Genomic DNA, 25934 nt, shown 5'->3' on the forward strand with positions numbered 1-25934 from the left:
TAAAAACAGTTTATTTTTGATCGTTGATCCTTAATTTCAGAAGTTTTGCTTTTGATACAATGACATGTCTCATAGTCTCAAATCTGAAACCTCCAAATGTTTTTTATTTTATTTCAAGCTTATTGAAATGATGGATCTTTCAGGGAACTTCTAGGAATCTGCTTATTATTGATGGAACTCGCTCTCTGTCTCTCTTTCTCTGTAGGTGCACCACCCTTCACTACGACTCTGATCTTCCTCCAACCTCCATCATCATCACGTTCCACAATGAGGCCAGATCCACCCTGCTGCGCACCATCAGGAGGTAACACACATCGTCTATCAGCATCTTCAGTTTTAGATTATCTGTGTGGATATCAGTCTTCAGAAACCTGAATTAGTCAGACTTTTGGCCGACGAGCATAGAAGCACTGAGCTGCCAAAAGTTACTGTAGAGATACAGTGATGGTACAGCAGAACAAAACCATCTCTCTCTCTCACACACACATTTACTCTCCTGACATCAGCAGGTTGCTGCACACACATACAATACAAACAGATAGACACACACCTCCAGATTTTGGCTTGGGTTCAGCTCATTATACCACTCAGTCAGCAGGGACCTGCTACGTCTCCTTACTATCACAGAGGACATTGTGTGTTGTGTGTTGTGTGTGTGTGTGTGTGTGTGTCCTCCCCTTCAGCCCATCTCAAAGCTCTGCAGTTTTCAACCAATTAAAAGACAATCTGTCTCCCTGAGCCCCTCTGCTCCCTTTGGCTCTGGCTCTCTCTATGTGTGTGTGTTTGCTGCTGGTGACTTGGAGCTAGAAGTAGTTTAGCTGCCTTTTATTTTTAGTTTGTGAATTTGGAACATTCACTCTCACCAGGATTCAGAGGATCCTCTGATGCCTCTTTACTGCTGCATACAGCTTTATTTGACATGGAAACATTTTAAGATGAACATATCTTTTATTTAAAAGATATTTATGGCAGCATAACCCAAACCATTTCCATTTAAGTGTTTAATGTTTGTTTTGCTGCCTTCAAATTGATTGATATAACAAAATAGTTAACCAATGAGATTTTTCACTCACTGCCCCAAAATGTTAGATGCTTTGTCATGTATGCTTTATGTCTATAATTTGTTACAAACAGTGGATGTACATGGTCATCAGCATGAGCAGTGACAGCCAACGTGGCTGATGAGCAGAGAAAGAAAGGAGGGCCACCATGGTTGTGCTTTAGGATACTGTGATCCAAGATGGCATCCCAATCTTTCCAGTTAAAGTTGCTTGTGGAGTTTTATGAATAATTAATCTTCATGGATTAACAAGTCCTGACATAAAGAGTAATAACTGGCCTTGTTTTCCATTTATTCAGTAAAAAGCCTGCACTCACAGAAAGGGTCAAGATGTGATTAATTGTTCATTAAAATCTAACAGAAGTAGTTGTGTAAAGGATAATTAAAGAGAAAACGTTCCTTACTCTCTGTACACCTAGTCAAGCACTGCTTCAACAATTCAACAAACTCTGTGGAAATGGATTAGCTCTCTGCTTTTGGCATTTTATATTTTACTTTTTGTGTCCACTTTCCAAATAAAGTGCTTCACCTGGTGTCTTTACAGGCAGACTGAAGGACTTTGGTAAAGCTGAAACAGTGCTACAAGAGATCACTTGACATTTACAGGGTTTTTTTTCATGAGTCAGTGAATCACAAGATGGCAGCTGACACCAACAAGCACCGCCAACAGACAGAAAATGGTGATATGATGAGATAACAACACACTTACTAAGCAAATTGTCTGTTTAGATGAAGCTTTTAAAGAGAGAGAATTTTTATGAGACAAAGCTTTCAAATAAGTTGTTTCCAACGTACAGTATCTTCACTATGTATATGTTAAGACAATGCTTCTTATTCTTTAATGGGAAACCGTGAACAGACTAGTTTCCAGAGTCTCTTTTTACTTGATGATTCCAGAGAGAGGCCTGAGTTGACTGGGTCTGGAAGCGTTAGTGCCCTGCTTGGGGACATTTAATGACCATCATGTGGTTTAGCAGGTTTTGGCCCAGTAACTGTAATTTACATTCCTGTTGACCCAAAGCAAACCATAAATGTTTATATTGATTTCCCACCCATCTTACAGCCAGTCACTGGTTTTAGTCTATTTCTGTATGCTATAATAAGGACTTCTTAAGGACTAAGTTAAGTTTTTCTCTCATGGTACTGCTGTTGTGAGCAGAGACCTGCAGAGTCGTCTTCTAAAAATCATAGCATTTACCGGCATGAATACAGCAAATGGTTGAGATAACAATAATCCTGAAATGCAGGCAACAAACTAACACAGATGGTGTGGAAAGGAAAACATACACTTGGCTGCATAAACATAAAATGTTGATGTGCACATGACCCAGAGCCTAGACAGTGACTAGAGTGTATAGTACCACGTGTGTAGTGAGATTTAGTGTATATGGGGGTAGACCTGCAGCGTACACACGAAAATGTGCCCAGTGCCAAACTAAATGTGTCAATACCTTCTAGTCCCGTTGGGCCGAGTTCTTGCAGCTCACTCTCACATGCATCCTGTATGTCAGAGCTTCCCTCGAGCACATAAACGTCATATGCAAATTTTAAAATTATCTTGAGAAAGGAAAGAAGAAATGGCAAACTTTGAGCACAGTGCTTACCTGCTATTATATACCAGTAGTGTTCTCATAGATGCTACTTTTATGCAATGCATTTACCTGCACAGCAACCAACAGCAGAGGATTTTAGTGAATGTGTGAAAGCATAATGTGAAGTAAAGTACTGAGCTGAGAAAAAGCCTCCATCATCACTCTTCATGGGTGAATACTTTTGAAAAATGTCAATCTGCTTATTCTCCAATCTTCACTGGATCATAGCCAAAAAGTTTACAAAAGATATTCAGAGTCAAAAAACTTTTTTCAAAGGTTTTGAAAGATATTTAGTCGAAGACAGCAAAAAATTGCAATCTAATTTCAAGCGTCAGTTTTCAAGCAGGAAAAAAAAAATTGAATAGCCAGATAATAGCTGGATAAGTTTTCTTTTTACTATCTGCAATCATGCTTTGCTCCGGGGACTCTGAAAACACTGAAAGCCTATTGAATGCCTACAATTACATTATAAAAGGGTATAATTTGGGAGTTGTGTGCGCTCTGGGGCTCAGCGATATGCAGGCCGAACTTTAATAAGTTTGATTTCTGAGACAATGATGAGCACTTTGAAAGCTTTTCATCTCGTGATCAAAGAGTTGCTTTCTGAGGGGGAGCCGGGCCTTGTCGATATTTAATCAAGCTCAGATCCGAAAATTGATCTCATCTTCTGTGTCTCCACTGGGCGAAAGATAAGCAGGCGAGGAGGGAGAGAAAGAAAGAGAACGAGAGAGGAAAGAGATGTGGAGCTTTTGAGGACATATTTGGTTTTAATAGGTTTAGTTTGTTTTGCCTCTGCGTGTGTGTGTGTGTGTGTGTGTGTAAAACAGCCTCCTTAGCTGCAAATGTTCCATTATTATAAGAAAGTCGCAGGAGCATCATGGGAAAAAGAGAGAAAGAGAGAGATCTCTCCCTCTAGATCAGCACCAGCTCAGCACTTTCTGATTCAGTGGTCCTAAAAACGCACAGTAAAGACTATGGATCACTTCCTCTCCAACTGATCACTCAGGATTTATTAGGAAGAGGTCATTAGTCAGATTGATGGTCTTTCTACTGCAAGTCTGCTGTTTTATGTGGGATTTAGTGCTACTCTGTTGTTCTTAATTTCTGCCTCGATTTCTGTCTTTATCCCTTTTTTTGCATAGTCTCATTGCATAGAAATAATGTGTAGTGCCCCAACACATCTTAGAAAGAATCCTGTTTTATCCGTTGACATTCCTGAGCAGACCGCAATCACCGAATACATGATCCGACTTCAGCTGTGATTAATACGTGTCGAGATTAGACAGTGTTTACAGAATGCTGATATGTAGCATTACATTGGATTTGGCATTAGATTATTACTGATAGGCTAATACATACTGCATCCACTAAACATAATCAGGCAGTAATTAGTGAAGATATAGATCATTGTAGATTAGCAGTGACAAGACTATATTTAACGAGGAAAAAATAGCCTTTTGACCCCAGACTGATAAATGTAGATGTGTAATAGCACTGTAGATCAGCAGTGATGACACAGTATTTACTGGGTGCAGATATATAGCATAATACATCACTGGTGGTTAGACAGAACAGAACGTATTGAGTGGCTGAATAAGGTTTTCTGCAGATCTGCTGGGAAAGGCTTTCTATCAGAACCAGAAAGATTTAACCTTCAAAGAAATATGTTCAATGTATAATTTTACAAAGCAAAACAGAATTTTTTTAGGGCATCTTAAAAATATCTTGACTTTTAATAATAATCTCAACCAATTATAAGATTATTTTCCAAATCATCACATTTTCGCAGTGAAATCTTTCCGTTGCTGTCAGAGGTCTTGATAGAGAAATTGGTTGGAGAAAGATTGCGGGATGCGGATGAATGGAAAGAGTGGCAGATGCAGAGGTGGAGAGAAAGGAGTGATGAATTACTCCAGCAAGGTAAAGGATGGAAGGACTGGCTGTCAGCTAACCAACCAGGCAGAGAGAGAGGGGAAAGAAAGAAGGTGGAAACCAAGCTGTGGTACAGAGAAAGATAGAAAGCGAGAAAGCTTTAGAGAGGATAAAAAAGAAACAAAATTGCGCCTTGAGCAAAGTCTAATACCGCAGGAGCAGTAGAAACTAATTTGACTCCTCACCTGTAGGGAATGGAGTTATGGAAAAACAATTCTGCAGCTGATTTACAATAGGAGTAAAATAAAAATACCACATACACCTGAAGGAGGGGGATGCAATATTTTTACAGTAACCATCAGAGCAGAAGATATCTCGCTCACAACGGTCGGAAGCGTCACTTCTCAGGTGTAAATAAATCCATAAACCCTGGGCCGTGGAGAGACAAGACAATCTGAAACCTGTGATAGAGGTTTTGTAGTTGCATCACACGTTCAGCAAACACATCTACTGCCTTCATGTAGGACCAGTAGGCTGGAGAGCTGTCAATGCACAAACAAAGGTGAAATAAATGGTTTAGCCACTGGAGCTAGATAAAGGTTTTTGTCCAAAGACTGTTCTGGCTTAGTGAAGTGTTGTCTGAGTTGTTTGAGATGAGTCGGCTCACTCTGCATGAAAAAACTCTTAACATTGCCTTTATTGGCTACAGTAGTTAGCAGGCTTATTAAACCAATTGGCTGTTAACATACAAAACACTGAATAATAGCTACAACTAAAGCTGAAACATGTACTGGATAAATTTGCTAGTGTGTACATCCCTGTGATATTTTCAGAAGTTGTGCCATGCCATTTGTTTACAAGTCACACGCAAGTTATAATCTGTTATTCACCAAAAGTAATTCCATTTACTTATGTAAACAGTAAACACAGTGTTACACCCCACCCTTTGGTGGCAACGTGGGGCGAACAACACCCCAACACTGACCCAAACTTAACACACAAACAACTTTAAAACAACCAAATCAAGGGAATTTATTAACGTCACAAGATGGTAAATTAAGAACACCAAAAACACAAGAAGATAACACAAAAATGCCCCAGCTGAGAGGCAGCAAGTCCAGCAGTCCCAAATCAAGAAGCTTCTTTTCTGACGCTTGCACAGGAGCTTTTAAAGACCGCCTTCCAAGGCCAGGTGGACCTCGTTCAGCAATCAGCTGAAGTACTTCAGAGGCAGAACTAGGGCAGAAAAAGGAACATGGAGAAAGCACAGAGAAACACATACAGCCATAACAGCAGTGACTGAGAGCAGTATCAAATTAACATAAATGATGATTGTTCTGTGAAATCGTTCTTTTCCAAACTTATTTCATTAAAATTTATTGACAGCCATGACAAAGAAACCTTAGCATAGAAGAACAAGATTAAGAGTTTACATCCATGCACTCTTTGAGGTTCTTCTCAGTGTTGCTTTGAACTAAATATCAGCATGCTAACATGACAGTGCTCACATGCATTAACAGGCATAATGTTTACAATGTTCTCCATCTTAGTTTAGCATGTTAACATTAGCTAATTAGCACAAAACACAAAGTACAAGTGAGGCTGATGGGAATGTCATTAGTTTTGCAGATACTAGAATAAAAATTTGACCTGATGTTAAAAAGTTAAAGGATCACCAAAATGCTCAATTCTTCAAAATCATATCTCTTGATATCTTGAGAAATTTCACTGTATAAGCAGAGTGCGAATTATACAATTACAATCGAGGGAAGGGAGGGGGTCAACTTTTTTCCGGTCGGAAAGAAAACCCAGAAACGATAGTTAGCTAAACTGTAACTTAAGGCAAATGTTAGAAAGCCTATTAAACAATCTAGATAGCTAACTTCTTAAACTTCACTGTGTCTATTAGCTTGTTGTGTGATGCACTGGACCTTAATTAGCCACTGGAGGCAGACAAGACATTCAACTAACGTCAAGGTTACGAAATGCTATGGTCCATTTTTGGGGTGTCTGAAATTTATTTCAAGATTCTTGAGGCATGAATATGGGAAATATATTGTAATATTTACAATTACATGTAAGAAAGACTTTTGCCTCTTTTGGAGGGGTCCAGGTCTTAATTATGGGGGTCAGACACTCTCAGTCCCTGCCCTTACTATTACTAGCGTCTGTTGTTTTTGTTGTGGTCTTTGAAGAACTATGCATTTTGGTGGCAGCTTTTATCACTTTAATCCAAATTGTCCCCCTCTACTGAGAGCGCTTGAATGCTAAGCACGGGTGGCTCCTTTGGGAAGTGAACCCGCCACCCTGGCAGTCGTACAGCAGCACCCATTTAGCAACAGTGCTATCAATGCCAGAGAGTGGGGTCGAATTCCCACCGGGGCCACACATGCAGCTCTAAAAATGCAACGCTCTCAAGGCACTTTGGATGAAAGCGCTCACCAAATGGCAGTTGTAGGTAATGAACATTTTTCAAAAATTCCCCCCTAAAATTGATATATAGTGTTTGGAAATGAGCGGCACAGATATAGAGCTGCTATTCTGTGGCAGCCGACTGCGGTATTGTCAGCGGTGATAATATTTTCTGTGAGCTGAAGATAGCTTCTCCCTCAGCACGCCTGAGGGGAGGTTAAGCCTCATAGCTAGTGGCCTGTGAACCAGAGAATGGGAACTCCTGTATGTGTGGTGTGTGTGTGTGTGTGTGTGTGTGTGTGTGTGTGTGTGTGTGTGAGAGAGAGAGAGAGAGAGCGAGAGAGAGAGAGAAATGAGTGGGGAGGTGTTGAAAGGGAGGAGAAGAGGTGGAGAGAGAAATAAAAAAAGAAAGATAAGAGATTGTGTCCATCCATCCGTGCCTGTGTGCCTCACTATTAGATAGATAGATAGATAAATAGATGGATAGATGGATAGATGGATGCATTCAGTGGAGGATTTAATGTGGTCTTATGAGATAAATACACTATTATCTTTCTACTTGATCACCTCATGTCTCTATCTTTATCCCTCCTTCTGTCTTGATTCCACCCTTCTTTCTTATTTGCTTGCCCCACACCTTTCCTCCTCCTCCGCTCTCCTCCCTTCTTCCCTCCATCTCATCCATCAGTCCATTCATCCATCTCTCTCGTGATCGGGCCTCGACTCCACAGAGAGAGGGAGAGAAAGAGAGAAAGTTACAATCAGGGTTATTTGTCTCCCTTACTAGCATGCCATTTCTCTCTCCCTCTCTTTCATCTCGCTCTCCCTCCCCTCCCCCCCTGCATCCATCATTCCTCTTGATGGGGTCCGGTGCCTCAGAGACTCATAGCTTCACTCCACACCACCTCCTCCTCTTCCTCCTCCTCCATTTTCAGCTCCAGCTCCTTCCATCCCTCGCTCCCTCCTTCACTTTCACCTCTCCCGAAGTCTATCCATCGTTCTCCACATACACTCCTTCCCTTGTTCTGTCTTAACCAGCAGTCTGCCTTCACTCCTTCCAGTGATGCTTCCCTTCCTCCTGTCTTTTCCTTCCCTCTCTCTCCTGTAGATTTCTCCTTTGCACCTTTGTTCACTTATTCTCCTTTTTTTCTTTCTGGTTTATTTTATTAGTTATATTTGAAAGGAACAGTTCGGAAAACAAAACAAAGAACTGTAAATGACAGTGAACAGTTGAACAGTGAACCCAAAAGGCTCATTTTCATCTTTAGTCCCTGGCCAGATGTTTAATAGGCACTCCAAAGCATGACATGTTCCCTCATTGCCATGAACACACTCACTCAAAACCCAAACATACTACTGATTAGAGCATAAATGCATATTAATCTACAGCTGAAAACATCCTCAACAAATACACTCTTAATCTAGTTAAGTAACTTTTGCTAAGAACTACGGTGTCCAGATGTTTTAGGAAATGACTGAAGCTTTTTTTTTTTTCAAATAAAACTATATATTTCAGAGCCCTTTTTAAAAATGTATATCTTTAATCGGATACAGAAACAGAAGAACAGTAAAATGAATATCTACATAATAAACACAGCACATATCCAACAGTAAATAATGCCATAACTCGTAATAATTTCTTAACTCTCTCTCTCTCCCTCCTTCCTTTTCTTTCCTTTTCTTTCTCTCCTTGCGCTCAACTTTTTATTTTATCCTATGTTCTTTCCAGTTTTGTCTTCTAACATTTTCTTTCCTCTCTACATTCCACATTCTGCTCTCTCTCTCCTTAATTCCTTCTCGACTTTCCCCATATCTTTTCTATCATCACTGCTCCGTGTGATCCTTCTCACTTTCATCCTCTCCAACCAACCCTGAAACCCTTTTTCCATTTATTTTTTTATTTTTATTTTCTTCTTCCCTCATCACTACTTCCATCCTTTCCTAACCTTTTATCCTCCCTCTGTCTCTTTCTTTCTTTCTTTCCATAATCTCTTCTTCTGTCCTTTCCTCTTTTATTGCCTCCAATTATCCCTGGCAGCCTTGTTTTCTCACTCCTTCACTTTTTGCTTTTTTGCTTTCCCGTTTCTTCATATTTTCATCCATCTTTACTCCTTCATCCCCTGACCAACCAGCGTCAACCAGTCCTTGCCTCTTATCATCTGTCTTTTTCCTCCATGAGTCCTTCCTGTGATTTCTCATCTCTAGTTTCTTTCATCTCTCTTCATCCTTTCTCCCCTCGGATGTATTGTCTGCTCCATCCTTAACCTTTACCTTTACCTATCTTTTTTCTGTCCTCCATCCCCTTCCCTCCCCTCCCACCCTCCTCAACCTTATCCAGAGGGGATGATGAACACAGAGGTTATTGAAGAGTAGAAATAATTAAATAAAATGGAGCAGAAACTCACCCAGAACAAAACATATTTTCTTATTTTCTTCCAGTAAAAGTTATGAATTTTTTATGTTTCAATCTCTCTCTTTAATGAAATAGTTTTTTAGAGGCGACACGTCATACATTTTCATAACAGGAATTTGGGCTGACATTTTCAATATGTTTCATATGGCGTGCAGTGCTTACATAATGGATTCATGAGAAACTGAGTGTGTGTGTGTGTGTGGTTTTATGTGTGTGCAGGTTGGCATTTACTTTCAGCTTTCTGTATATTTCACATGCATTTTTTTGCAACGATAGTTGTGTTTGTGCATATTTGAGACAGATATTTTCTTTGTCTCTCCAGTGTTTTGAACAGAACTCCAGTTCATCTCATCCATGAGATTATTCTGGTCGACGACTTCAGTGATGACGGTGAGCTGCAGCTGGACACACAGACACACACATATACAAACACAAATACACACATTCCAGGTCTCTTCCAGGTCAGAGATAAAAGAGATGAGACCCACATAACAGGTCAGAGGGATGAATCTGTCCACAGCAGCAGCTGGGTTCACAGTTTTAGGATTACAATGAAGATGAACCTCCATTCTGGGTCAAAAAGGAGACTAACAAGCTGCACCGTGTTCTCGCATGCAGCTGTGTCCGCTCTGTCTCCAGAGAGGCACAATTTCCAGGTGAAATAGACCAGAGAAAATCATTAAACATAACACAATTAACTGGCAGTCATTAGATTCTTTAGAATAATTTTCTGGATATTCTTTATTTTTCTTATTGTCTACAAAAATAACTATAACTAACTCTCAAACGATCCTACTGGCAAGGACTGTGTGTGTGTGTGTGTGTATCAAAGCCTAATATATCTTCCTCTGTGCCATAAAGCTCCATTGTTGTCCAAAAACACATCAATGAGCCACACTGGGTGACACGTTCCTTCATTACCATGAACACACACTCTCATTTATATAGTTTATTTTGACTCACTGCCACATACACCATCCTAGTGCCCCAATTCTGTAAATGTAAAAGCTCTGTATAGCGCCTTTCTAGTCTCAGTTTATTTAGTTTACATTAATACCATCATTATTTAAGTTTATATGCTGCTCCCATGGTGCATATTCCCATAAATGTGTTTGTAATGTATGCAACTGTGTAATTTGTTTACTTAAAGGTGAGATAGTACATGCACAGAGCACAGAGAGAAGATGACGGTCTTAGCGGTTTCAGCATTGTGCCCCAGGCCGGACTAGAAGTAAAAGTGCTCATTAAGTGGAATGGCCCCTTCAGAGTGTCACATCAATTTTTGGATTGTTATTACTTACATGTAAATGTGAAACTGGCATTTAAATGTCAGTCACAGTGGAGTTAATTACTTTAGGTTGGTTTGATTAATTTAAATGCATCGTGTTTTATAAGATCAAACATTTTGAATGTAAAATCTTAATCAACAAGGTAATTAATAACTAATATATATGAATTATATAAATATAATCGACTAAATGTAGTGGAGTATAGGTTTTAAGTGGAGTAAAATGTGTCAAGTAAAGTACAAGTACCTTTAAACTGAAATTAAGTACAGCACTTGAGTAAATGTACTTTTTTTCTATCACTGAGTTAAAGTTATTGTACAGAGACGGTTAAAAGCTTTGAACTCTTTTACAAGAGAAGCAATCACAGAAAATGTGCTGATCGACTGTTTGTGTTTCCATTTTTCTTTCCCCTTTTGCTTGAAAATATGGAGTTCTCCTCCATATCTGCTGAGCTGACCTTGATATGATCAAAACCAATATGTCTGCACTTTGCTTTTTATGGTCAGGGAGTATAGCAGTGATAAGAAATGCACTAACATGCAACAGAAAACTCAGTGACTGTGTATAGAAGTGCAGTGAAACAGAAGCTTCTGAGGTAGACCCAAATGCCTGATAATAATTTGCTTTGCTCCTGGAACTTTACCTTAGTTATCTGACATAACATTTATTCATCTGTGTTCAAGGTTGTAGCTGTTTATTCATCCGCCTCACAGTAACTTTAAGTCACAGATGAAATGCTTTCAAGGAAACAACAGAGAAAGTAACTGAAACTTAAGCGTTTTAGTCAACGCAGTGCGATGTATCCATGACGTGTAAACAGCTTTGTGCTTCAAACATGAACTTGTCACATCACAAATTATGTCATGTTGCTAGCTCGGGTCTTAAGGTCTTAAAGACATGGCTGAATTGCGCCATTTTTGAGGTTCTGCTTTTCATTTTGTCTCTGTATTTCACCAACCAAAGCCAAACAAGAACTAGAAAAAAAAAAAGAGACTTAAAAATTTCTTTTGCAGCAGAGAGGAGAAAACATGAACACCAATTATTTCAGTAAAGAAAAGCCAACTTTGCAGCACATGCACTCTGAAACTGGCAGCTCAGTACCTAGTGACGATTCTCCACAGGCTATCCAACATCCTATTATCAAAGACACCTGCTGAGCCACCGACCTGACAGCCAATCAAGACAGATGGTGCTGGACGCACTTGTACAGAAGTGAAAATCCAAGTGATGAAGGTTAAATAGTGCCATTTTTAGACTGTGAAGAAATGATCAAGATAGATGGGGAAGCAGTGGAGAGATGCAGTCAGCAGTGGAGACAAAAGATGTGCAAATGAGCAACATCACGATAAACAGTGTTAACAATCCTGCATATAAACTTGACCCATTCATTTAATAACGGTTATTTCATGCCTTTGGTTATAATCCGAATTTCTTGCAGTGATTTATTTTGGTAATTTATTTTATTGGTATTTTGATATTTGACCCAGCATGAATCCTTTTTCCCGTACAAACATCCTGCTGCACATCAGTAGAATCTTTCCGTCAATATTGTTGCTATGAGGGTTTTAGAGTTTTCTATTGAAGTGATTCTCAAACTCTTTTTTAGTCTGACGTACCCCCACAGTCCTATCAGATGAGCTCAAGTACACCAACCGCCATGTTCCAAATGTGTTCGTTCGAACCATAGACAGTAGAAGTGGACGTAGTCATCGTGACGTCACCCGTTGGTTTTTGGACTGCCGTTTTGAAGCCTCGAGTGTGGCCGATAGCTGCCGCCATGTTGAATTTTTGCAACCAGCGGCACCGGACGTGACTATATTTGGACGAGACGATGGAGCTAATGGCTGTGTGTGGAGCTAGCTTGCTTATCTAGGTGCATCTGACTGTCATTTTAACAGGGCTGACAACTTTGTCTAGCAAACAACAGTCTTAAAACTAAATGTACTCACCAGAACAGACAACTCCTAATAAGCTTTTTCAACGGCGCTGGTGAAATTTACACAGTGCCGTGGGTACAAGTCACTCTAGCCTGATTGACAGGTCGCCATGGTAATGACTTGTCAATCATAGATAATCCTGCCCTGTAGCATACTCTGCTTTATGGTCTATTTTCCTCTAAACTGTACCTTAATTTACTAAATGAACATAATGTTGGATTGAAGAAGATATGAAACTAGCGACTGACACCGTTAATTCATTAGGAAAGTGTTCTCTGAGGTAATTACTCAGGTGAGAAGTAGGGTCATTTTGCCATTATTTCTAAGGGAACCGGACTTCTTTTTGCAGAAGAGTCACTCCCTGCTGGCCGTTCGATAGAATGCAGGTTTAACCCCTGACTCACACAGGTGGCGTGTGTGCCACGTTGTCGCTGCGCCGCGGCCGCCGTAGCTAATCGCTGCCATTGTATTCAATGCTTGTGCTCACACTAGAAGCGCCGCAGCGCGTCCCAGAAGCGGCTCTATTTTTGACGGGAAGACGCGTCAAGCAGCACAGAGCAGATGAGCCAGGCACAAAAAAAAATACAAAACACAAAAAAATAACCTGTGCACACTTCCAATCATATATCAACAATAAACACAGTTAAAACAATTTAACTATTTAGCCTTCTTACCGACTGGACAAGCACAAAAATCAAGGACAACTTACTAAATCAACCAAATCTAAACAACTCAGAAAAATCAGGCAGGCAACAGTTCTTATTCTGAAATGCTCCATGTGGGAAATTCAGCCCTGCAGGGAACTGGGGGAAAACGGTTCACAGAGTGCTGTGATCGGTTGTAGAAGCACACAAAATGACAAAAAAACAACAACTCAACAGGCTAAACTCTCCGCAGCTGAAACGCTTCCAGTGTGAGTGGACACAGGGCTGCGGACGGGTCAAAACCATTGCACAGCCGTAACGTGGCGCACACGCCGCCTGTGTGAGTCCGGGGTAAGGGACTTCTGCATTGGATTCACGTCTCAAACCGGAAGCTTCCCACTTGGTTCGAACTCACCTTAAACAGATATATTTGTATTTAACACTATTCATTATATAAAAGTAGATATTGTTACAATATTTATAAAATTCTTTCAACATATAGTGATCCAGAAATTGTTAACATTGCTTTCTTTTTTTTCAGTAGGTTTGGTCATCTTTGCACTTAAACTGCTCCCGCATCAAGTGAAGGAAGTTGGACATTTCAATTCTTTATTCATTACTTTTATCAATCTATTTTATCTTCTCTGCTGGCTCTTTAGCTCTTTTTAAAACATTCTCAGTCGCAGCATGGTGTGATCAGATATCACAAATGACTCAGGTGGGTTAGAGGTGTGTCCTGGGCAGTTTTACTGTAGCAGGTAGTTTATTTGTTATTTTAACAATAAACACAGAGCTTAGCCTCACCAATCATCCTCAACACTTTGTAATCCTATTTGTAGTTTATGCTTCCTACCACATTATGTCCCCCTCAAGAATAAACGGATTATACGTATCTTTTACAAAATCACAACTGTGAGCTCTGCATCCTCACAGCTGCTCGCCTGCCTGCTATCAGAAATTCAGATCTTTCCACCTCTCCAGCGTCCTCCTGTTTTTTGTCTTTTAGTTGTTTGTGATGTTTGTATCTTTCTTTAAGATGTTTATCAAATGTTTGTGTGTCACAAACTAAAATGCATATTGTTGCAAGAAATGGTTAAAACCTTGATATTGAGAGTCCCGACTGAACTTTGAAGTTTGGGGAGAAAATTGAACTTTTTGAATCACATGTCATAATAATGGGTCAAAACTTTTCTGTCTGGGTCAAAGTATTTTCTTGCCTTTTTTCACAAAGAGTTGAGTTTTGCACTTGAATGGAGAAGCGGAATGGAGCGACCAGGCGTTCCTTCTGGTTCAGAGGGCTCTAATGGAGGTTTTCAGTCATTCAGAGCAATTTTGACAAGTTTTGACAAGTTGTTTTTCTCCCCAAAACCTCTTTCCTCATTTGTCACAACACAATAGTAGAAAGAGCAGTGGCAGCTGTAGGAAAAGTCATAAAGAACTTTCAGCTCAACTACACTTGTGTAATCACCATTTATCCCTATTATGTTTAAACCAGTGTGTTCAGGTATTACATTTACATTTACTCATTTGGTGGACGCTTTTATCGAAAGCAACTTACATTTGAGGAACAACATACAAGCATCAATAAAGCATCAATACAGTAAGAGATCAATAAACACTAGTAAGAGTAGCAATAAATACTAGTAAGAGCTATTCACATGTATGGCTTCAATGGGGTAAATACCTATGGAACGAAGTTAGTGTTAACGCAATAGTGGAATCAAATCAATTTAAAAAAATTATTAAGACATGTATGCATTAAGAGATAGAAGAAGAAGAAGAAGAAGGAGAAGGAGAAGAAGAAAGGAAGTGCATGTTAGATGTTAGAGGTGTTATGTTTTCAGAAGTTTTCAAGAGCTTCTTGAAGTTAGAGAGGGATGCCCCTGCTCTGATGGCATGTGGTATCTCGTTCCACCATCGTTTAAAATGTTAGGATACCAGTACCAAAAATCAGTACCCTTAAAATGATACCGAAACCAATACAATACTTCATTCGATACCTTGCATAAAATTCCACCTTTTGAAGCCATAGTAGTTGATGGCCTATTATTATTTATATTGTTATCAGAATCAGAATCAGAAGGAGCTTTATTGCCTATAGTCGCTTTTTTCACATACGAGGAATTTGCTTTGGTGTTAAGGTGCTACACGTAGACAAACATTCAGTTGACATAAATAAATGTAGAAATATATACATATGGAATAGACAATGCAAGTTATATAAGAATATTAAAAATAATAACTATTTCCAGAGAAAGAACAACGTCGCAGATATTTACATGTGCATTATTCTGGGTTTGTGTTGTGCAGATGTATTGCAACGAAATAATAAAAATTGTTATGGACAAGCAAGGTTATCTATTTTATTTTTTTCTTGTTTCAACTAACTGTTACATAAAAGTATTGGGAAATTGTATCAGATCATCCTCCTGTTAAAACAAGTCACTTAGCTACACTAAAGACTCACAAACAGAGGAAAAGAGAGACTGCACGTCCAGCTGATCAAACCAACTACACCTGAAGCAGCTGCAGCCAGAGGCTCCGTGAGTAAAATCAGCTGATTGCTGCTGCGCCACAAAATAAAAAAGTATAAATATTTTTAAATAAATATAAATATTTTTATAATATAAAAATAAAAATGTACAGAGAAGTGTGATACTAGAAGATGAAACCAATGGAAAGCCAAGCTTGTGGTGATAAACTTGCAACACTGACAAACATGCCGAAAGTGGCTGTTAAAATGACACATGGACACATGCCTTTTTTCATACAGTTTGTGGTGCAGGCACATAAGGGGGAAAAAGGTGTGTTGCTTGCGTGTTTGGCTGAAAGCAAAACCAAACAAATAGTAATTGTTTGCTGTGATCTGGTTACAAGAAGTATTGAATGAAGTACTGGACGTTTAGATTCTACTCGATACTGGGCTGTTTCGGTCAATATCATAAAGGTATCGAGTATCGTGTGTAATAATAATAATAATCACAACAGTATGATATAACAATATTGCTTTTGTTGTATGTTTAACTGCTGGATATTAATGTGACAATTACTCTAGAATAGAGCTGAAACGATTAGCCATTAAAAAAAAATTATTTCTCAGTTTTGTAAACTGAATATATTTTGATTTTGGATTGTTGGTTGGACAAAACATACAACTTAAAAGCATCAGGCAATAATGCATATATTTTTTTCTACAGGCCTTCTGTTGGATTTTAACTATAATCAGGTTTATTCATCTTAGGACTTTACCTCTCAGTACTTCCAATAATTCTGTAGTTTTTTCATTACTACCTCACTATTTTGGAATTATAATTAATTGATAAATAATAAATAATTAAAATTATTGTACTTTTCAGAAATAATGGAATTGTGTTGAATTGAATTTTGACGTTGTAAGAACAGGCAATATTTTGAAATGACATTGTTATTCCAAAACACGATTAAATATGAATTTCACTTCTGTAAATGATTCATATCCCAGCAGTTCTGCCCCCCCCCCCCCCACCGTTTTTTCTTTTCTACTTTTCTTTTTGGCACTTTCCACTGGAGTATTTTTTATATATATTATATAGTTATATTCAAAATAAATATTAATACAACTCAAAAATTCTGTGGGGAGCTCCCAGTCGGGTGAACAGCAACTAAACAAATGTCTGAGTTGTCAAACTGAAAGCTTTAAATTGCCGTCCTGCTGCTGCAGAGCTTTTCAACTAGCTGCAAATTTCCCTGCAGAGCCAAGAAATTATCGAAATATATTACACAGCAGAGCACATAATATTCTATTCTATTATTTTATATACTATTCTGTTCATTTGAATGTTTTGTGTCTTTTTTGTCTTTTCAGAAAGTGACGGTCAGCTTCTCACCAAACTTCCTAAAGTCAAATGTATTCGCAACACCAAAAGAGAAGGTATGGCAACAGCAGTTTGTCCGTTTGTGTACTTGTCATTAAGTGTGTAGAGGTACATGTCTTTGTTTGCATATGTGTTTGAGAGAATTTGCATTAGCTTTTCCTACGCGTGTGACTGTGAGTCTATTTGCATGTTTAATTATCCACACTGCTTTTGTATATGCGTGTCTCTGCATACATTTGTCAGCTGTAAACTGTATGTGTGCATGTCTGTATAAAAGGTATTTTAGTGTGTGTGTGTGTGTGTGTCTGTGTTGAAAACATTGGCTCAGGGTAAATGAAAAACCTCTGGCCTTTTCATTCCCTTGCCTAAACATTTCCATATATAAACACACACGCTCACAGACAGACGGTCAGTCAGTGAGTGAAGTGAAATTGATTCATTCATCTCTTGCTACATATGGAAGAGCAGAACTGAGGTGAATTGAAGTGACAGGAGCTGCTACTGAAATAGAGCCCAGAGAGGCAGAGAGAGATGGCGGACTGTCATTTACGAAATTTTATTTAAGAAAAAAATGTCTTCCATGAGCTGAAACCAAACATTCCAGAAAGCAAGACCACAACCTGAAATTTGACTTCTATGTAAAATGCCAGAAAAGTGTAACATTCATAAATAACTTGGCAAAATTATAAATGACCTCAATCACTCCAAATATGGATGGTGCTCCTCATTTGAATGGTTAATACAGTCATGCGTCATGGCTATGCTTATCATTTTCTATATAATCCATTTGGAGCTGCCTCCATGCTTTTATATATAGAATACATATGAATGCAGTACACAAATTAACATGACAGCTTGACAATGTGATGGGGTCATGATAATTTTTGGGAACTAAACGCATCGTTAGGGTCCAAAAAAGGTTCTTATTATTCCACCGCAGATGATTCTTGATGTAGCTTCAAGGAGCTGAAACTGATGTTTGGTGCTCAGGACTCAATTTAAAACAGGTGGTGTCTTTTCAGAGGCACCTGTGATCTTTTTCGGACAGTGTTGTCAATTAATTCAGAACTATAAGAAGATGTAGCAGAGAAAGTTTTATGCATTCACAGTAATCTTTATATTCATTATTCTTAGGCTATTGTCACCAGATAATGCAGTGGCCAGCAGTGGACTATATTTTTTCATGATAGTTTAAATATATGTATGTGGAGAAGCAGCCCCAATAGGAGAGTACCAGTAACCAATAACTAAACTAATATACTTTGTACCATTGCCACTGAGAATACTGTATTCTGATTGGCTGGAAGGTGTGGATTAACTTTTAGTAACCGGACTGTATAACTGGGCACTTATGGTTATGTGTTTGATTGCAGTTCTAAATGAATGTATCTGTATTTAACCAAAGACAACAACAGTGGCACTTAAAGAGCTTAGTGCCAGGGTTTTTTGTGTAACCAACAACAACAACCAAATAAACAGGATAAATAGCATATCAGAGAGAACCATGGAAATTTTATTTAAAATGGGTTTGATTTACGTGAATCTAGACCAAATTAATTAACAGTAAGAGGTTTAAAAACTAAAAAGAAAAGTTAGCTGCAGTGAATGTGGTAGCCTGAGTATGAGGTACAGCAGCAGGGGAGAAGATAGAGGACCAGAGAGGAAATGGAACCAAACCTGAATAAAAAGTAAAGATGTGTGGAGAAGTCACAGTTAACACGGCAGATAAAGTCCTTCTGTAGATTTAGTTTGAGATCGGAAATCCATTTCTCCTCTGTCTGAAACTGGTTGAAGTCTCCACCTTTGACGACATGGCCCTTTTTTTCCCACCGTGTATGATGTGGATAAAACATGAAACCCCACTGGTACTGCCTTTTTAAAAGCTCTCCTTCTGAAAGATGCAAATGACACCTGAAATATTTTGAGATTTATTTATAGAACATGCATCACACTGTTACAAACTTTCTGACAGCACGGTAACTACAGGACCCTGTTAGCGCAACTTATTCATACAAGTCAACATTCACTATGTACCTATCTTTTATACTGTATATAATTGCAACACAAAGGTTTAATCAGGTCTTGGCTTTCAAAGTTCAAAGATACCATTGTGAACAAGATCTACAGTATGAGTGCGAACACAACACACCTACACTTTTTCATTTGAGCATCATCTCCTCTGGATGGTTCAGATTGCGTTACCGCTCTGAACTCTGAACTGACAGACAGTCTCGTTGCACCACCCTCACTGGTGGCAAACTAAAGTAGAAAACTTTGAGAAACCACTTCTAAAATTCTTGATTTTGGCACGGTGAATGTTACTGCACAGACTTGCTTCAGCAATGTGTCTCTTGTTTTGTCTTGTCTTCCTTCCCACTTTCTTTCGTTCATTCTTATATTTTATAGTCGTTCCCTTTCTCTCTCACCCACCTCTCTGTCTGCCTCTCTGTCTTTAACAACAGGGACACTTGTCCTACATGCTGTCACTGAAGGATTTCATTATAGCAGTCATGCTGATCACACACTGACACACACAGACACACACACACACACACACAGAGGCAAGGTTCATCAGTTCGGGTAGTTAATAGTTTATGACTTTAGGCCTTCTGACTTGATTGTCTTTTTAATGCCCATAAAAACAAACCACGCCGATACTGTATATCTTCTCTGACACAGACGCACACATACAGTTAGTACTCATATACTTGTGAGGACCCCCATAGACATAATGCATTCCTGTTTCTTACCCTAACATGAACCTAACCCTAATCTAAAGGGTAGATTCCGATTGCTTTATATATGGATAAATAATAAAAATATATATTTATTTGCCACAAACAGCCAATGCATTAAGTGTACAGATGCCCTGGCTAGCTTACAAATGTAGAGATTATTTGTGTTTGTTTGGCACAAGCCTTTTTATGTGTTTGTATGACCCTCTCTCTGCACCGATGTAATAGCTTGGCCAGAAACTGAAACTTAACTTCAGGCTGGCATCGTTTCTTTGCAATAACTTTCTATATAATGTGTACAGCTTCTGAAATTTTAGTAGTTTATATTGAGTTGACTCAACAGTGCATGAGTTCACGTTCACCAGAAACATGAGCATGTTCAATGAATGGCGCTCTTTAGGCGCGTTCATGCACAAAACTGTAGGGACACACTTAATTTCAAGGTTCACTGCATTTACACTTGTGTTCAATGTGGTCAGAATGCGTCTCTGACCACCTCCAGAGGTGATCTGGATAATCGGATCACAATCTATCCTTAATACATCTTGAGTGCATTTATAGCTGTACTTCCAATTGCAATCCGATAACCAAAAACACATTTTAATACCAGGTGTAAATGGGTTATATGATAAGTGCTTGATGGATTGTTAAACAATATTGACAGGACATCTTTCCAGCGTCGGAATTAGGATGGTTGCACCTGACAATATTTTAATATTTTCCTAAATGAAGAATTCAACAAACACGGCCCCTACATGCAGTCTGAAATGTCCTCACAAACATACAATAGTACAATAGCACACACACACACACACACACACACACACACACACACACACACACACATAGCTGTGATAGGTAGAGACAATTATTATGTATGAGTTATTAATGTACATTAACACTCTCCCCTGTACAAAGTCAGCCTCTCCTGCACTATATGTGGTGTGTGTGTGCGTGTGTTTTTGAGTAAATGGGTGTCCACTTGTGTGAGCATGCTCGTGTATCTGTGAGCTTGCTTGTATGTGGGTCCAGTTTATGTGTGTGTGTATGTGTGTGTGTGTGCGTGCGTGTGTGTGTCCATCCATCCAGAAAATAAAGCCTTATTGAGGATGAAATGGGATTTTTAATTGGCTGAGCCTCGGCCTAACAGAGCAGCGTGAAACTTCACAGCCCCTCGTACAATGTCACCGGCACACACACTCACAATGGACCCGCACACGGTCACAGTAACACACACACACACACACACACACACACACACACACAAACACAGTATTGCACACTCAGCCTTGCACATGTGTACACACTTATTCAAAAGGGCGCACACACACACAAAGAGTACGTCTCCATGTCAGGGAGTATTGATTAGACCATTTAGTCCAAATAGAAGAAAACACTGGCCCCCATCAGGGAGACCTCCCTAACAGGCCCATTTACACACACACACACACACACACACAATCTGTCTCTGTCTGTCCGTCTACGACACAACCACAATCAGCCAACACACATTTTCTCCTCCTGACACTAACATTCACTCCTGCTCTCTCTCTCTCACACTCATGCACACAAACCTATCTTCTTGTGCACACACACACACACACACACACACACACACACACACACACATGCAGAGTGTGATGGGCCTGTTAAAAGGTTGTGTCCATGTCTGACAGGGCCTCTAAGAGCCCTGCATCGATTTCCCTCTTTGCTGACTGACTGAGAGAGCGAGCAAGCGAGAGTGAGAGAGCGAGGGAGCGAGCGAGCGAGGGATAGGGGATGTCAATAGGTAGAGCAAGGCACTAACAATGCCAAGGTTAAGGGTTCAATTCCCTTTCAGTGCCTAAAGGTATTCTGTCCTCCTGCAGATGTGTATATGTCTGTGTGTGTGGGAGGAGGATGGAGGAGTGTGTGTGTGTGTGTATGTGTGTAACTGATGGTCACAGCTCGTGAGCGTGAAAGTTGAATATATACTGTCTTATCCGATCTGCCGCCCTGAAAAGAATCAATTTCAGCAGGCAAAGTGGAGGATTTCAATTTAGCAGAGAGCAGCTCTGACGGCTCTGAGGCTGTATGTTCGATATCAGCGGTATCCGAGCGCCTGCACTGTACGGATACTGTGCGGGTTTTAAAGTATGTATGTATGTATGTATGTATGCAGTGTATTAGAGATGAAGAGTCACTGGGAAAGTTAACAACAATCACGACTACTTGTCAGAAGTATGATTTAAACCAGCACCTCAGGTCAGCCTCCACAAAACCAGCTGCATGTAAACTTTAAAATTTTATAGGATAAATTTATCAATTAGATTGTTGATTTCTATTCAGAGGTGGACTTTAGTATTAGTTTTAAAAGTTTTTTGTAAATTATATTTTGTAAATATTCATTCATTTCCATCAATCATTAAAAAATATATCTTAAATAGAAATACAATAACAACCATGGATATGTATTTTTTTGCATTCGTTTGTTACTTAGAAAATAAGAATCAATAAAATATCATTGTGCAAATAAGAGAGAATCTTCTTACTGATGTGCTGCATGCTGTTTCCAAATCATAGTGGATTGAACACAGTCTGCAAGACACGCGGTTCATTGTGTTCATTACAAACATCACATATGTTCCTGTACAGGACTACAATTTCTTGTTGGAGTTTGATACAGTATAGATCAGATTGGGAATTCTGAAGTATCAAATGCTTCGTTACATCCTGTAGGAGTCGGCTAAGAAACTAGCAGAAAAATGAAATGTTTTACTTATGACAATATAAAATCAGGCTTTCAGAGACCTTTCAAAACCTCTCTGAAAAAACACTTTGTTGTCAAATGAAAATCAAATCTGTTTGTTCTATTCATGTTTCTCAAAAAGCAACGTAAATAATGTTAGACACTGTCTACATTTCACTACATGTTGTTCTGTTTACCAGAAATAACAAACGACACATTAAGCATATTACTTATACATGGTGATTCACAGTATGACTCTTTCATGAGGCATTTCTCTTGAGTCTCTGGTCAGATTAAGAAATGTTGTAGTAGTTGCTTCGTCAATGACAACAGTAGTTCACGAGGCAACAAGTCCTAAACGACAACATAGGTCAAATTAACCAACCTCCAAGTACGACTCATATGAGCATATCCTACAAGCCTTTTGTCCATGCCTCCCAAAACGACAATTTTAAACTTAATTTCCCAACCGGACCTACGTTTCGGACATTACGTGACATATCCAACAAAGGTTAAAGTCAAGGGGCAACTGGACTTGGTTGAAGATACGTGACCTATGTTACATCAAATAAACACGTGGAGACCACAGCGACAAAAAGGAGGTGAACTGTAACTGCTAGCCAACTTTGCCAACTTTATAAAGCGCATACATGTTTGCAATTATAGATAAGGTTTAACTGTATGAAGCAAAAAACTATTTCCATATTTCTGTTCAGGTCTGATCAGGTCCAGAGTGCGGGGGGCTGACGCTGCGAGGGCCGGGGTGCTTACCTTCCTGGACAGCCACTGTGAGGTCAACAAAGACTGGCTGCCCCCCTTGCTGCAGAGGATCAAACAGGTAGACAACAACGCAATCTGACATCTACCAGCAATGTGTGTGTGTGTGTGTGTGGAGCTTCACGATTAAATCATAATTCAAGTCAGGTCACTTTTCACACGTCTAACCTTGAAGAAGAGTGTGTGTGTGTGTGCGTGAGCGAGAGAGAGAGAGAGAGAGAGACGACTCTAGTGGTCGAGTTGAAACAGCACCATAAGAGAAAATAGCTGTCGGTCTGATTGCCTCGCATTAAGAAATAAGTGCTGCACTCTCTCCTTCACCTCGCTCCTCCCCTCTTCTCTCCTCTGTTTGTCTTCCGTCCTCTCTTCCTCTTCATCTCCTCTTCTCCTCATGCCACTTTTTACCCTTTGTCATTTCCTCCTCCCTTTTCTCTCGCCTCCTTTTTTCTCTGTCCCCTGCTCCTCCGTCCTTCTTCTTCTCCTCCTCTCACCGTTTGTCTATATTCATACCTCCTCTTTTTGTCCATTTCATCTTTCCTCTCCTCTTTTCTCAGGTCTCTCCCTTTACCTCATTCTTTCCCTCCATACCACTTCTCTTTGTCTCTCTTACCATCTAATTCTTCCTTCCTCCCTTGGTCTCACTTAGCTTTCTCGATGCCTCCTCTCAAGGGCTTCACTTTGTGTTGAAAAGTGGTGGGGACATAGCGGCTCACATTAGGGGTGTGACAATATTGGGTTCACAAGAACAAGATGAGAATATATTTTAACATTATTTTGAAGAAATATTCAATGCTGAAATATATGATTTTGAGCGTTAATCACATGATTTCCTGCATTCTGGAGACTTTCTGCAGGGATTTATGGAAATGCTTTTATTTATATAAAGGGAAACAAAATCCAGGTGGCAGGTGACAATTCAAAATATAAAAATATAATGTAATATAATGCAGCAATCAGTAGCTGTTTCCCTTTTTTTTGGACAATGCACATTTCTTTCTTCTATATATAAATTGCATTGCATGTTTATTTTATTGTGCAAACAAAACTTTTCAAGTAGCATTTTCACTTGTTAGTTAACATTTCTCATAGCAAGCTACTTTTCAGAACATTTTTAACACATTATGTTCTTTAAAAAGTGATGGGGACAAAATCAGCCATTTCAAAAAGTGGTGGGGACATGTCCCCAGCGTCCACAGTGTAATTTACCCCTATGCCTCCTCTCCATTTCTATCCTCTAACACCCCTTTCTCCTCTTTTATTCTCTCATCTCCTACACTTTTACTCTTTCTCCCTTTTAACTCCTCACCTTACAACACTTACTTCATGCCATTTCCTGTCACTTTCCCTCCTTCCATACCCTTACACATCGTCTTCCCCTTTTGACTTCTCTACTTCTTCTCCTCTTTTTTCTCGCCATTTCCTCCTGTCCTCTCCTCTCACGTCCTCTAACCTGTATTGCTCTTTACCGCTCCTCTCCATGTCTCTTCTCCTACAATCATTTCCCTCCTTTCTTCTTTGCACATCCTCCACCTCTGTCTGTTCTTTATTACTCCTGTCATGCTCTCTTCTACCACTTCTCCTCCTTTCTTGTCTTCTTTTTGCCTATATGTCATCCTCTCTGGTCCTCCCTCCTTACATGTGACCTCCTCCTTTTATTCATCTCCTCTCTTTCTTCTCTTCTCTCATTTTATTCTTTCCCTTTTATCCACCCTTGTCGCCTCTCATTTTCCTCCCTCTCTGCTCACACTTCCTCTTGTGTTTTCTCAACCCATCTCTTATTTCCCTCAAATGTCCTCTGCTCTGTTTACACCTCCCTTTCCCCTTTGTCTCTTCTTTTACAATCATCTGTCTTCTCTCCTGTCCTCTCTTTACACCTTCCCCCACCTTTTCTTTCTTTCTTTCTTTCTTTCTTTCTTTATCACCTTATTTGGCTCCTCTCCACACACTGTCGTCTTTTTTTCTTACCATCGTTCATATTCTCACCTGTCTCCTCTTTCTACAATGCATCAATTCAACAGTTGGTTTTGCTGTTATTAAAGACCTTTGATCTCCATCTATAGAGCAGCGATCAATAAGTAAAACCACAGCAGAGCCTGATCTGATTGTGCCGCTACCAGAATCATCCATATTCATGCTCACGGTTTACGTGTGTGTGTGCGCAGGAGAGTCATCCATCACTGTCTGTCCAGTCACTTTGTAGTCATATATTAAGATTTAAAAGTATGAGGTATTGATCCAGGTAAACAAACACACTCAGAAGCAGAACTGCACACCACCATAAAGTTCTATTACCTTCAAAATAATAATAGTCTGTCTCGCTGATAGAGAGAGCTAAAGTCCTGCCCAACTTCCAAGTTAACCAAGTTCTGTTCCACTTGCTTTCACTGGGTTTCATTCATACATTATATTTCACTGTCTATATTCTGAATGACATTGGTGTACCATGCAGAACCTGCAGGGCCATTTTGGCTAAAAAACAAAAAAATATTTTACAGTTTCAACGACAGCACTTCTTTGTCTAAAACTCGTGGAAAATTATGTTGTCGAATGTTATTAAACAAATCATTGTTTAAACTTCATGCCAAATGACTGTTTTATGTTTATTTTATAGTCAGAGGAGT

The 25934-nt window shown here is 39.4% G+C and overlaps 1 protein-coding gene across 1 annotated transcript in view; it reads left to right on the forward strand.

Moving 5' to 3' along the window:
- galnt14 (UDP-N-acetyl-alpha-D-galactosamine:polypeptide N-acetylgalactosaminyltransferase 14 (GalNAc-T14)) overlaps positions 1 to 25934 on the forward strand; it is a 168052-nt gene that overhangs the window by 101593 nt on the left and 40525 nt on the right. Inside the window, exons 3-6 of the mRNA XM_038726536.1 lie at positions 206 to 304; positions 9672 to 9739; positions 17064 to 17129; positions 23253 to 23374. Of these exons, the coding sequence (XP_038582464.1) occupies positions 206 to 304; positions 9672 to 9739; positions 17064 to 17129; positions 23253 to 23374 (355 nt within the window). The remainder of the gene's footprint in view (positions 1 to 205; positions 305 to 9671; positions 9740 to 17063; positions 17130 to 23252; positions 23375 to 25934) is intronic.

This window comes from Micropterus salmoides, unplaced genomic scaffold (assembly GCF_014851395.1).
Source record: "Micropterus salmoides isolate LMB-PRFRI ecotype aquatic unplaced genomic scaffold, ASM1485139v1 Ms_hic_scaffold_18, whole genome shotgun sequence".
NCBI lineage: Eukaryota > Metazoa > Chordata > Actinopteri > Centrarchiformes > Centrarchidae > Micropterus > Micropterus salmoides.